Raw genomic sequence first — 14,894 nt, forward strand, 5'->3', positions numbered from 1 at the left:
GGACGGAGGAGAGGAGAAAAGGAGGGGGGTGAAGAGGAACAGGAGGCGAGGAAACGGTAGAGTTGAAGACAGAGGGGGCGATCCTGAAGGCGGGCGATGGAGAGAGGAGCGGCGCGCCAGTGAACTGGGGCATTGGAAGGCGGGAGGGATGGCCAGTCTGTTCATGGAGGGCCTGCCCCCTCCGCCCCCACCGGCGCGGACTTCAAGGAGCGAGCGGGCAGCAGGCGCACAGCAGGAATGGCTCGGGAAAGAGACGGAGGTGGAGCGCACAGGGGTGTGCGGCTGGAGCCTCGGAGAGGGGGGGGAATTCGCACCCAGAGAAGGAGCAGAAGCGCCGGTGGAGGCAGGGGCATTGGCCCCCATAGGAGCAGTGGGTGGGAGGTCTTCTCCCCCCCTCTCCCTAGCGATTGTCCCGCAGGAGCCAGCAGGGACAGGGAAAAAAGGGGGAAAGGGGTGATTTGGGGCTTGCGGTTGCAGGCAGGAGAAGCAGAGCGGGCGGCGCGGCCGGAACAGGCACGTGCAAAACAGCCGGCGCCGGCTCTGCCTGCCCCACAAGCCTCGCCCAGAGTGGGGAGTTTGAAAGGGAGGCTGGACAAAGGAGAGGGGGCAGTGCGCCGAGAGCAGAGCTGGGCGAAAGGTGACAATGCGCATCTGCCGGCTCTGCCTGCCCCACAAGCAGCGTCTATGGCTCCGCCTACAGCAGGAGCGCAGACAGAGGGGGGAGGCCGCGCTGAGCCGCGCGTGCCGGCAGAGAGGGCTACGCGTGCCGGAGTTGGCACGCGTGCCATAGGTTCGCCAACACAGCACTAGGGGGTCCCCAAACGTTTAAACCAGAGGGCACCTTTGGAATTCTGACACAGTGTGGTGGGCACAGCCACAAAATGGCTGCCACAGGGGGCAGAGTCAGCCACAAAATGGCTGCCACAGCTTTCCTGCAGTCACATTGTGAAGATCCTTGTGTTATGGTGGCAGCTCCTGCCAAAGCAATGATTTTAAAAATCTGCACTGCCAATCAGATCTCCAATGGTCAATCAAAAGCCCTGCAGGGCAAAAGCTAGGGTTGCCAGGTCACTCTTTGCCACCAGTGGGAGGTTTTGGGGGTGGAGCCTGAGGAGGGTGGGGTTTGGGGAGGGGAGCGATTTCACTGCCATAGAGTCCAATTGCCAAAGCGGCCAATTTCTCCAGGTGAACTGATCTCTATCAGTTGTAATAGCAGGAGATCTCTAGCTAGTACCTGGAGGTTGGCAACCCTAGCAAAAGCCCCACTTGGCCCTGTCCATTGTCTCAAAGCACTTGGTGGGCATCAGGAAAGGTGTCAGAAGGCACCATGAAGTCCACGGACACCCCATTGGGGACCGCTGCCATACACCTTGGCACACCCACGGTAACAAATAGACTATTTAAGGGAAAGAGTATCAGTTATTCCAGGACTCTTGGCCTTGCTTCAGAGTCACTTCTACCTTGGATTAACCTTTTGTTCCAAAATAAAACAGATGGAAACTAGGTAAGATCTGGATATTTCAACATTAAACATCACTGTTATGTATTGGTTGAACATGTTGTTGTATTATGTGGGACAGAATGGAACACTAAGTAAGAGCCTGTCAGCCCGCTGTTGAGCCGCCCAATCACAAGAGTGGGGGGGAGAATGAAGGCGGGCATTCTGACAGTATATAAGCCAGGCGGGGAGCCGGAATTCTCAGTTCAATGCATAATAATGATACATAACGATACATAATAATCACAAAGAGAAGTCCCAAGAATTGTATCCTTTGCAGTAGCTTCCTATTGAAACACACCCTGTTCTTCCTTGAATTGGTTTCCTTCCTCAGTCATCAGCAACCAGAATTCCTTTAGAAACAAAGCAACAGGACATTTATGTTGAATAATGCACATATCAGTAGGAGGCAGACTTACTGGGCAAGCCATAGAAGCCCATCACAGGCTTTCACTTTCACGATTATGACTGCAGGGGGGGGGGGGTGGAACTGGCATTACGCTGGATACTCATCGCAAAGACTGCTTTTCACAGCTATATCAGCACTTTAAAAAACCAGGAGCAATTAGGGAATCAAAGTGCTTTCTGGATACAATGGCCAAATCATAGCTTGAGAGCTATTTAAAAGAAAGCCACCTTCCAGAAAAAGTAGCTGTGGCTCAGATAACAAGAGCCTTACTACTTGCAGGTAGTATTTCCCCTTAGGTGAAATGAAAAGAATGGAGACATAATTCAACAGAAAAGCTCAAATTCAGATCTAGATAGCCAGATCTAGGTATCTTCTCCTAATTTTATGACCCTTTGTTTATAACTGCATTATCCTAACCCAGAGAGGAACTTAATTCAACAGACATTTAAAAAAATCTGTAAAAGCAAAACACTGCTACACAAATTCATCAAAGGAAAGAGTGAGCAAAAAAGACCCAGTTTATGCTGACATAGAACTGGCCTCAAGGAATCTCTCCTCTTCCAAGTTTGCTTCTCTCTCTCTCTCTCTCTCTCTCTCTCTCTCTCTCTCTCTCTCTCTCTCTCTCTTTTTGCAGAAGGGCTGGCCAGATTTAAATTTATCGTTTTTATTTTTTTATTATTTTGTCAAGTTTCTACCCCGCCCTTCCCTGCTTATGTCATTATAGTTGCCAAGCTCCTGATGAAGGTGGGGGATACTCTACCCCCAGCTCCCACCACCACTCTAAGAGGCAGAAGGAGAAAAATACCCCTCCCCCAAAAGAATGGCCATCAGCCCAACAGCATGACATCACTTTCAGGTTTTCCCTGTAAGTAATGTCAGTCCTCTCCAGGAAGTGCTGGGAACTCTATGGTTTTACCACAGAGTTTCTGGCAAATCCTAGAGAGGACTGATGTCAACTCTGGGTTTTCCCCAGAAGCGACATCACAACATTGCTGACAGAGCCTCCCATGTTCCCACCCCCATCTCCTGCTGGTAGCGCAACGATTCATGGCAACCAGCGTGGTATAGTGGTTAAGAGCGGTGGTTTGGAGCGGTGGGCTCTGATCTGGAGAACTGGGTTTGATTCCCCACTCCCCCACATGAGCAGCGGAGGCTAATCTGGTGAACTGGATTTGTTTCCCCACTCCTACACATGAAGCCAGCTGGGTGGCCTTGAGCAAGTCACACTCTCTCAGCCTCACCTACCTCACAGGGTGTCTGTTGTGAGGAGGGGAAGGGAAGGTGATTGTAAGCCGGTTTGATTCTCCCTTAAGTGGCAGAGAAAGTCGGCATATAAAAACTAAATAAAACAAAACAAAATCCTATAGCACACCTTTTCCCCACTGAAGACTCAAAGCATGATTCCCTTCTCCATTTTATCCTCACAGCACCTTAATGAGGTAGGTTAGGCTGACAGTGTATGACTGGACCCAGAAGGCTTCCATGACAGAGTGGGGATTCGAAGCTGGGTCTCCCAGATCCTAGTGTGCCACTCTGACCCAGAATCCCCAACGTGGTGCCTGTGTGTGCCATGGCGCCTGCTGACACCTTTCCTGGTGCCCGCCAAGTGTTTTTAGAAAGTGGGTGGGGCTCCTACCCAGCAGGGCTTCTGATTAGCTGTGTAGATTAAAATAACATTGTTTGCTGGCAGCTGCCACTACAGTGTTGGTTTTATTCTTTCTTTCACTCCTCTTTCCTAGAGTATTTTTTAAAAAATTACTCCTCTTGTTTCCTGCACTTGGGTTTCTTCTGCTGTGTGTGTATGGCCTCCGCCACCTACTGGGCCATTTTTACAGTTGTGCCCAATACCCTGCGTCAGTATTTCAAAGGTGCCCACAGGCTCAAAAAGGTTGGGGAACCCTGCTCTAACCACTGTATCCCACTTATCACCATATAGATCTGTAAATTTAAGACTTCATATTTTTCTTGATGGCACTCCTGGGGGGAAAAACCCAATCTTCCTTTCAGGTAACTAGGGTAAATTTGTTCAAATCATTCTCAGTCTAACACTTTATTTCTTACAAAACAGCCCTTGAGTCAACAGATCTATGCTTCCAGTGTCATTATATGTAATGTTATTATTAAATGTAATGAGTTGCTTTTTCTATTCAAACAGCACTCAAAAATCAATACCAATAAAGAACATAATACTGTAGAACAGCTACCAACATTTGCACAGTGGTAGTTTGCCTCAGAGAACAGAAATCTTTCCAGCTAAACTTCACAAGGCATAGTATTATTTGTATTAAATGACATCAGAAAGAGTCCAGTGAAGTGGTTGGAGTATCAGACTAGAACTGGGGAGACCCAGGTTCAATTACCTACTATCCTTAAATCGTAGGGCCAAACGACACGAGACAGCATGCCCGAGTCTGCCCCAAGGATTTGACTTCATTTTGTAGAGCAAGTTCCCACCAGGAAATTCCTTTTAACCGTCCCATGGGCCCCTCGTTCTCATTGGGTCTAGTGTGATGCAGTGGGAGGAGGGGAGCCTGCATTCTCTGGTCCGTTTTGGGTTCGGAAAAATGGCACGGGGTGGGAAGGTAGGAGCCCCTCCTCTCCTTGCGCCACAGTGGTCCCTACCAGAATTGGGCCTCCGTGGTGCAGTTAAAAGGAGTCCCCAGTGGAAATCACTCTACAAAACAGAGGTACGTGCTTGGGTCAAAATCAGGGATGCCATCTCACCTTCACTGGGTGAACTTCAGCTAACCATTTTCTCCCAGCTTAACTTACCATAAAAGGGAAGAATAAAATGGAGGAGGGCAGAACCACATATGCCTCCCTGAGACCCTTGAAGGTAGAATAAACAAAAAAAATTTGTAATAGATAAAAGACCATAAGAATTTGCATCAGTAAGTAACCTTACATTATGCCTAAAAGCAATAATTAGCTACTTTTTCCTATTACATCAGACACTACATAAATCAAAAGCCCATTTACCAGCATCAATAAGTCCAATATGAGATACTGTTGCACCAGTGTTTATTTAATACATTTTTATCCCACCCTTCCTCCAAGGAACTCAGGGTTATGTGTATATCGTTCCCCCCTCCTCCATTTTATCCTCACAATAGTATGGTAAAGTTAGGATGAGAAGAGTGACTGGCCCAAAGTCACCCAGTAAGCTTCCAAGGCACAGTTGGGGATTTGAATCTGGGTCTCTCAGGTCCTGATCTGACACCCTAACCACTACACCATGCTGACTCTATCCTCTCAATGTATTTGGACAATAATTCTCTATCATGCAACAACAATTCTCTTTCATACAACAATAATGACTGAAGTATAAAATAATTTATGATGACAGAAAGAATATTTATCAGTTTCTTGTTTAATTCCCAACCACAGGATATAACTCAGAGTTTGGAAGGTAACAGACAGAAATGAGAGAGCTGGTGAACCCCATATTGTCCTCTCTTTCTCTACAACCTGCTCTTCATTCCAAACCAGTACTGCTTCAATTGACATCTTTGTTCCCTTTTTTGTCTTAAGCCAACACTCCCATTAACCTGATTGTATAAATTCTGTGGCTGTTGGCATACAAAAACCACTGTATTATTAAGGAAGCAATCACTGGTGCGACTGAGAGGTAGACGAGCCAGGGAACAAAATACCCCTAAAGCAGTCAGAGCAGGACAGAAAGCAGTTCCTTTTCTCAGAATGTTATCAAGAAGATCTAAGACAGTCTAGCATATTCTCAGTGGTGATACACCCCTCCATTTGCTTCCAAGAAGCTAAATTTTATTTCCAATTCACACAGTGACTCTGCAGAAAAATCACTGATGTTGCTACAATATCACTGAGCACAAAGTGGTCAGAAACAATAATGCTTTGACAGATGGAACAGCTATAAACACACACTCATTTTTTTTCCCATTGCGAAGATCTTAGAGCTCTTCTCCCACGACACTGGTCTACAGATATATTTATGGGACTTACGAAATACCAAATCTTGAAAACCACATAGGCCGCCACAGTAATCTACAGAGTAAGCCTAAACAATAGGGGAGATTTGTAATCACAATGAGATCACTTACTCTTCCAAGCAATTATCACGTGAGCAATTTGCCTCACATGAACAATGTTTAGCCTCATAACGTATGGTCCTTTGACCACAGGAAGCTGCTTAGATTGAGTCAGACCACTGGTCTATCTCTCCATTGCTGTTTCTGGCACTCCACTCTCACATATCGGGAGAGCATGCAGGGCCCATTTTTCCATTTATTTACTAGCTCCTTTGACCAAAGGTCTTGAGCTTAACCATAACAATAATACATAATACAACACCAAATAATCAATGTACAACACCCAACGTATACGTAAGGTTAAAACACAGTAGAAAACAATTACTAAACATAGCATCACCAATACCATAACAATATATTCCCCCTGAACCAGCCTCATTGAAATCACAAAATTTATTTCAACATTCAACTCGCAGCTTACATGCTTGTTTTGTTTTGACGTTTGAGCGACATCACCTCCGCCAAAAATCTTGCAACAGAACTAGTGATATCAGGGTGAATATCTCCCATTATGTGGGATATCACCCAGGACTCCAAGGGAAGTTTGTATTTAGACAATATTGGGGTGATCCAATGCAACCGAGGAGCTGACCAGTGCTGACAAAACAATAAGAGATGGTGTAGAGTCCCAATATCTCCAGATTTACATTAACAAACTCGATCTGAGTAGGGAATTTTCACAAAACGACCTAACATCTCTGCAGTTGGATAAGCATTTAGTCTAGCGAGCATAAAGGCATGTCTATGGCCTGGGATTGTCAGCAAGCTCACATAAGAGGGCACGGTCTCAGGCGGGGAGCATGCAGGGCCAGTTACATCACACCCTGAGATGGGGCAGCTCTTGGGCCCAGCGTTTCTGGCAGGGACCACTGCTGGCAATTTGTGCAGCCCACATACCCTTCCCTAATTTGCCAGTGCTCTGCCACCTGTGCTACAGGACATATGTGCTGCCCAGTGCCACCGGGGAAAAATGGGTGGGTGGTGCATGGCAACCACCTGTGCCATTGGGGAAAGGGCGTGCATATGGCAGTGAGTGTGGACAGGGAAGGATGTACAGGCAGGTGGTAGACAAATGGGTGGGTGGGCAAGAAAGGATGTGCAAGCAGGGGGCCTGGTGGTAGCAGAGGTGGGAAAGGGTTCTGAGTACTCTTTGCCTGGGGCACCCAAAACCTAGCACAGGCCATGAGAGGATTTGATGTATATCATTTTGTATGAAACAAGCTATACCTGTATTTTCAAGGCATGATATATGCTAACTATAACCTGGATTTTTAAGGGCACCGAAACTGCAGAATACACACACTGCCTTTTTCTCACAAAACAGCCAGTGAACTTGCCAGGAGGGTCACACATTGCATGCTTTCCTGGTACATGAGCCAGGACAGCCAGAAGCAAAATGCTTGAAAATGGCTTATACCGCAGGCAATATAGAAATCACTCACAGCCTTGCTACTTAAGATTCCCTTTGTAGCTGGGGATACCAGAGACCAAAACTGGAACCTTCTGATCCACGGCAAGTGCTCTCCAATAGAACTGTCCCTTCATTTATATCAAAATAGAAACTATCCCAGGTTGAAGTCACAGTTACGGTATTCATCAGCTAGGAATATGCACAATACCATCTTCCTGAGGAAATGTTTCTTGCTTCTCAGCAGCCACAGTTTAATCACCCCAGAAGCAATATATTCACCAGTACCCACCTTCTGCATAAAACAGTTTCGGCCTAAGAAACATAGACCTACAAATCATCATACCAAAAACATGAACTCTAGGGCTCTTTATCATATCGAACCACATTCTCTTTTCATACCCACAAGTCCAAATTATAAAATTACTCAAAATATGCTGCTCTTTTCTTCCAGTTGCAAAATGACAACCACATGCAAACGGTAGTTAACAGCGTGTTCTGATGGCACTTTGGTTTAAGGAAGTGACTTGCTTGAAGGCATGATGGCATCAAAATCCTTTACACAAGAGGATAATTGAGGTAACTCCAGTTCAACAAAGATTGCACCATACAGTTCTCAAAGTGGAAGAGCAACAAGTGTATTTACTTAAGTAATATAATCAACAACTGTCAACATTTCTGTAATATTTCCAGTGTTCTCAGTAATCCTTATAAAAGTCAGAGCACAAGAAGTTCAGACAATCTGGCCAATCTAATCCAAATCCTATTTCTAATTCTGGCTGGCTAGATGTTTCCAGTGAACCCTCAGGCAGGGATAGTACTTGTACTATCTGGTATTCAATGGTAGTGCATCTGAATAAGGTGGTTCCATTTTGCCCTCTTGACTAATAGCCACTGATAGACCCATCCTTCGTGCATTTGTAAATTCAAACCCATTACTACTTCCAGTGATGGTGAATTCTGTCAGTTGACTATGCATTATGTCAAATGGCATTTCTTTTTATCAATTCTGAACCCACTGCTGATCAATTTCAAATATAATAAAAGAAGAAAAACCTTTATATCCACTCTCCCCATACTATTCACAATTGTATAAACTAATAATTTCCCCCCCCAAAACTAACCCACTCCCCTACATTAGCCTTTCTTCTGAACAGGGGCATTCAAACATTGTCATCATATTAGTTGCTATTTTCTGTTCCTTTCCCAGTGCTCCGGTATCCTTTTTAATATGGAGTTCCCAGAATGTACACTATATTCCAAATATGGCAGCACCATAGATTTACATAGGGCAGTTTTGTTTTCAGTTCCTTTCCTAATAATTTTCATTTGTATTTTTTCCCCCTTACCTGCCACTGCATACAGAGTTGGCATTTTTGGTGAGCTGTCCACCATGACCCCAAGATTGCTAATTCAGACACCATCAGTTTATATGCAAAGTTAGAATTTTCTTTAGTTTAGATGTGCTTACAAACTGAAACTAAACCCTGACAAGGCAGAGGTAATGCTGGTTGGGAAGGCTGAGATCTTAAAGGTGTGCACCAAACCTTTGATGGGGTTCAGCTGACCCTTGCAGACTCAGCTGAGCCCGGGGTGGGGGGTCATACTGCATGCAACACTGCTACTGGAAAAGCAAGTTTATGCAGCTGCAAAAAAACCCTAAACTTTCTTCCAACTGTGTTTAGCTTATAAGGTATCCCCCTACCTTGACTTAGTAGATCCGACCACCTGGATCCATGTCAGGGTGACACTGAGACTAGCCTACTATAATGCACTATCCTTGTACTCAATTGGGAGACTGTGGTTGGGGCACAATGCCACAACTCAGCTATTATTAGGAGCTAGGCAGAGCACGCATATTACTCCCACTGACTGACCCTCAGTTACTGGGTTAGGTTCAAGGCACTGGCTTGAACATACAAAGCCCCTCATTGCTTTGGACCCTCGTATCTGCAGGATTGCCTTTCCCCCCTATGCCCCACCATGACAGCTTTGCTCATCTGAGCAGGGCCTTCTGCAGGTGCCGCCCTGCACATGGGCAAGATCAACTACTGCCCATGCATGTGCATTCCCTGTGGTGACCCCCCCCCCCCGCAGCCGCCTTGTGGAATGACCTGGTGAGGCGGTCAGGGAGGCTCCCACTCTGCTGGCTTTCTGCAAACTCTGCCAGGCTGAATTATTCAGGAGGGCTTTTTAACACAGGTAATAGGACTATACTATAATGGAATGGCTCATAAAGATGGTTTAATGAAAGGAAAGAGACTGCGGACAATACCACTGCGTACAGTATGTACTATCTACTGCTGTATTATTCTACTGTGTAATGTCTGCATCATTTAACATGTCATGTTAATACTTACGCTTCGTTTCAGATTTGCCTCAGATTTCAGCAATCCTAATCCTATCACATTGCTTACTGGATGTCCCATCCTGTTGACTGTATTGATTTACATTGTGTAATCCACCTTGAATCTCAATGAGAAAGGCAGATTATAAACAACATAATTCTTTTTCTTACACTGAAACCTTTTTGCACATCAGGGTTACCGCACTTGTATTCCCAGCGATGTATTAAGAGTTTGAAAACGTTATAAAAAATACTGTTCGCACTTTGTTTGGCCCCTTTAGCTGTGAAGACGTTTTCCAACCATTTATAAGCTGTGGTATCCAAAAACCCTTTTAAAGTGATGTTTTTTACAACATTTTCAAACTCTTAATACATCGCTGGGAATACAAAGTGCGGTAACCCCCACTGGCCATTCCTAGCAGCTGCCCCTATTTGGAGACATCCTTCTGGAGCTCTTCACAGTCTGTTTTGAATTTCACCATGCTGACTAGTTTAGTGCCATCTATAAACGTGGCTACCCTGCCACTGACTCCAGATAGTTTATTAACTCAAACAGAACTGATCCGAATCCTTGAAGGAAGCCAAGATTCTCATTTTCCTCTTTTATATAAAGCCCTATTATTATAAAGCCCTATTAAACCCTTCATGGCTTAGGCCCCATATATATCTGCAAAGCTGTCTCTCCCATCATGCTCCTCTTCATCAGCTTTATTTGAATGAGGGACCTTTGGATGAGGGACTTGCTGCAAAGTAGCAAGAACACTGCTTATTCCAGAGTTTCTTCCGTGATTCCCCCCCTCCGGTGATAAGCCCCCCCCCCCATTGGTAAACCCTTCCTGAGGATGGCAGGAAGGTTTCCATGCTGTTGGGCTTTCCGAGGTTTCATAAAACATAATTATTTCAACATGCGTTTCTCTTAAGTCTGATTGCTGAAACAGTTTGGCTTACAAAGGGTTTTTTTAATGGGTCCTTGACTATTATTTGTAATTAAATCTTAGTAATGTGGTTTTAATTGTGTTACCGGCTGTTGTTTTTAATTGCAACATAACTTGCCTTGTGCCCTTTGAAGATAAGCAGGCTAGGAGGATTGTAAAATAAAAAGTGCTCATTTATTCTTTGCCCCCACACAAACATGAGATGGTTGTCAGTTAGTGACAGACTCATTAGGATCTGAAAGACTCCAGGTTCAAACCCAGCTCTGCTATGGAAGCTTACTGGGTGTGGGTGACCTTGGGCCAGTCGCACACGGCATAACCTACCTCACAGGGTTGTTGTGAGGATAAAGCTGAGAAAGTTGTGAACCCCTATAGGTACCCAGTGTGGAGAAAAGTGGGATGTAAATAAAGCAAATGCGCTCATTTACTTTATTTATTTATAGGCCACCTTTCTCACTGAGACTCAAGGTGGATTACACAGTGCTTCTACAAAGCCCAAAGAATGGAACTCGAAGGTGTCTCTGGTAGTCATTCATCTGGGTGCTCTGCAATCCTAAGAATGCTTTCCTGGGAGCAAAAGCCCCACCAAATAGACAGGTGCTGCCTTCTAAATAGACCTCTTTAGGATCGCTCCTGAAACTGCCATACTGCGTGGCTTTAGACCACATTCTCGGGATAAAAACAAAAGACCTTAAACCCTAACATTACTAATCCTGCTTTTTTTGCGTTTGAACAATCACAACACACATAAAGTGAACACAAAGGCACACCCCATGGCCTTGTTGAACTACCCACAGAGGAAGGGGGGAAAGGGGTCTAATGTTTTATTCATTGGGAGTTTCATATCAGGGACTGTTTTAAGAGGCCCACCCCAGCCTGAACCTCGCTTCCCCCCCCCCCCACCAAAAAAAACCTGTTTCAGATTTGACCACAAAGGCTGTGTGGAACAAAACCGACAGCCTGCTGAACTCTCATTCGTGTATGCAGTTCAGTGATGAAAGAGGAGGTCCTAAAAACTAGCCTTGGGAAAGCCTCTTTCTGGGGTTGGCGTGGTCTGGGGTTACCCTTAGCAACCCACGAGGAATTCCAGGCTGAAAGGCATTCAGAGAGCAGCAGATCTCTGGCTATCTCTGCGGCTGCTGACCCCAGTGGGGGCGGGGAAGCAGCTGGAAGCCGGGGTACACAAAACCCTGCGTCACCATGCACAGGTCAAGCTGCACACGCATAGTCCATGACAGAAGATGCTATCCCCAAAACACACACTCAGATGCTTAACATGCACAGGACAAAAAGGCCCTACATCAACAGCAAGAAATCTCTTTCACAAAGAGATTTTTTTTTTAAAGGAAAGGGATACCTTTTGGCAGACTGGCTGTGCTGTTTTGTTTCCCCATCTTGAATTTCTCGTTCGCCCTGTAGATAATATCTACAGCACCGGCGGGGCCAGTGCGCGCACACACACGCACAGACTTCATTGTGCACACAATGCTGCCCCTCCCCTGGCCTATGTGCAGGCAGATAAACCACACAGGCCAACCGCGCACTGTCAATGCCCCCATTCCCACCCCTAAGCTGCTCACCAAGTCACATCTACATCACCCCCCAGCCGCCCCCAGCATCATAGCTGTTCCTGGGTAGTCCCCCCTCCCCCGGGGTCTGGGCACTGCCCAGGAGCCGCTCACCCCAGGAGGGTCTCCCGGCACGCTCGCTTAGCCACACCAGGGCTCCCCCGCCTGGGCGCATCTCGCGCGCATCCCCCTGGGTGCATTGCCCAGAGGCGCCCTGCACAGCCCCGGCGCTCCTCTTGTGCAGCTCCCCTGCCAGCCCAGCCGGTCTGCCGCTGGAAACCGCCCCTCGCCCGCTGCCACCTACCACACCGAGCCGTAGGCGCCCGAGCCCACCGGGGTCAGGCGCTGGTAGCGCTGGGGCACCTCCCACACCGTCTTGTTCAGGTCCTGCTTATAGAAGCCGCCTCGCTCGGACATGGTGGCCGGCGGCGGCTGCGAGGAAGGAGCCGAGGCCGGCCGAGCACCAGCAGCAAGGAGGAGGAGGAGGAGGAGGAGGGGCTAGAGGGGGGGAGGGACTGGGAGGGACGGAGGGAAGCCGCGCGGATGAATGAAGGCGCTTCTCTCCCCCCCCCCCCCGAGGAACTCCGCAGGGGTTTCGCTCGTCGGCGCGGGCTGCGAGCCCCCTGCTGGCCAATTGCACGGAGGTAGCCGGGCTGACTCCGGTAAGCGCTTTCGCGCAGCCCAGAGGAGACCCTTGCGATGCGCTTTCCATGCGCTTTGGAGGCGGGTTCACTCGCAGACGATCGTTGCGTGTTCAGTGCTGTCAGGTCGCTTCCGAGTCACGGCGACCCTATGAATCAATTCCCAGTGGGTCGCCGTGTTGGTCTGTCTGCAGTAGTAGAAAAGGGCAAGAGCCCAGGAGCACCTTAAAGACTCACAAGAATATTTTCTGGTAGGGTATGAGCTTTCGTGAGCCACAGCTGTGGCTCACGAAAGCTCATACCCTACCAGAAAATATTTTTGTGAGTCTTGAAGGTGCTCCTGGGCTCTTGCCCTTTTCTACTATGAATCAATGTTCTCCAAAACGTCCTGCCTTTGACAGCCTTGCTCAGATCTTGCAGATTGAGGGCTGTGGCTTGCTTTATGGCAGGGGTGGGGAACCTTTTTTCTGCCAAGTGCCATTTGGATATTTATAACATCATTCGCGGGCCATACAAAATTATCAGCTTAATTAAAATTAACCTGCTATATTTGGTCAAACATTTAGCTAAGAGGCACAACCGGAGACGGCTCCAAGTGTCTGCCACGTAGTTTCTCCACGGCCTGGGTGGGAAAGGGTTAACAGTTTCTTGGGTGGTCCTAGCAGCTCCACAGCTAACGACTCTTCTGCAAGGGGGAAAAAGTTTTCTTTTCTCAGCTAAACAAACTCACCTCCACCTTGAATAGAGGCTATTCCTGTTTGCGGGAGGGGGCGGATCACCAGTCTTAGATCCTTCTGCGCTAGAGATCTGCCAGGACCCATGAAGGGCCAGAGCAAATGATTTCGCGGGCCTTATACGGCCCCCGGGCCTGACGTTCCCCACCCCTGCTTTATGGAGTCAATCCATCTCTTGTTGGGTCTTCCTCTTTTCCTGCTGCCCTCAACTTTTCCTAGCATGACTGTCTTTTCTAGTGACTCCTGTCTTCTCATAATGTGACCAAAATACAATAGCTTCAGTTTAGTCATTTTAGCTTCTAGGGTCTGTTCAGGCTTGATTTGATCTATAACCCACTGATTTATCTTTTTGGCAGTCCACAGGATCCGTGACACTCTCCTCCAACACCACATTTCAAAGGAGTCTACTCCTTTGAACAAAAGTACAAAAATGAATGTAAATATGATTGAAAGCTTTACAAGGTTAACCAGCATATTTCTTCCTGAATTGAAGGCATTATGAGTTCCAAGAGAAATTGTTTCTGTCGCATGTTTTGAGTATGTGGAAAGTTCATACCAGAGGTTTTATAAGTATAAAGACTGGTCAAAGATATTGAGGTTTAAAGAATTCTAATTTGGTTGTGGAGCAGCCAGAAAGAAGTTGGGATACTTGAGTGATTAGCTTCATATATCCAAGTTGTTGGAGAAATGACTTTAAGTGAAGAAGTGAACCTGATTTTGTTTGTTTTTTGCATTGCTAACCTATGATATGTTGAATGAAACTTTGGGGTTTCCTTAGAGTTTAAGGAAACATATTGACAGTGATGAGAAAAAATGCCTTGGTAATATGTGAACAATTATTAATTTAATGTCCTGTTAACCTGTTCATATGTTCCCTGGTGTGACTAATCAGAAGACTAGATCTCTCTATGGTATGCGTGTGATGTGAATATACAGTAACTGTTTCTGTCCTGTGGACTTTGCATGCCTGAGGAGAGCCACAGCCCATGACAAAAGAACAGGCATGTTTCTTAACAACTGTAGATTATTTGCTTCTTATTACTATTGTGAAAAATGCATGCACCTGCATATTCCGGGACTGATTTGTATTGACTCTTTTTTTCTTACTGTTTGTTGTACTTGAAACATTAAATAAAAGTCAGTTTCCTCAATTGACCTTAAGTGCTGGGGAAATGGCTCTGTCTAAGCACCCACCAAGGGCTTGCAGGAAGTGAAAGGAGGGGAGGAATGTGGCTGTGTGTGGCAAAATAGTTTATATGAGATGGTGAAAGAGAGGCAGACATACACCAT

The 14,894-nt window shown here is 46.5% G+C and overlaps 1 protein-coding gene across 1 annotated transcript in view; it reads right to left on the reverse strand.

Moving 5' to 3' along the window:
* LOC130474219 (mitogen-activated protein kinase 11-like) overlaps nt 1-12,654 on the reverse strand; it is a 46,959-nt gene extending 34,305 nt beyond the window's left edge. The window contains exon 1 of the mRNA XM_056845754.1: nt 12,534-12,654. Within this exon, the coding sequence (XP_056701732.1) occupies nt 12,534-12,646 (113 nt within the window). The 5' untranslated portion in view covers nt 12,647-12,654. The remainder of the gene's footprint in view (nt 1-12,533) is intronic.
* Nucleotides 12,655-14,894: the final 2,240 nt, after the last annotated feature.

Source organism: Euleptes europaea, chromosome 3 (genome assembly GCF_029931775.1).
Source record: "Euleptes europaea isolate rEulEur1 chromosome 3, rEulEur1.hap1, whole genome shotgun sequence".
In the NCBI taxonomy this organism is placed as follows: domain Eukaryota; kingdom Metazoa; phylum Chordata; class Lepidosauria; order Squamata; family Sphaerodactylidae; genus Euleptes; species Euleptes europaea.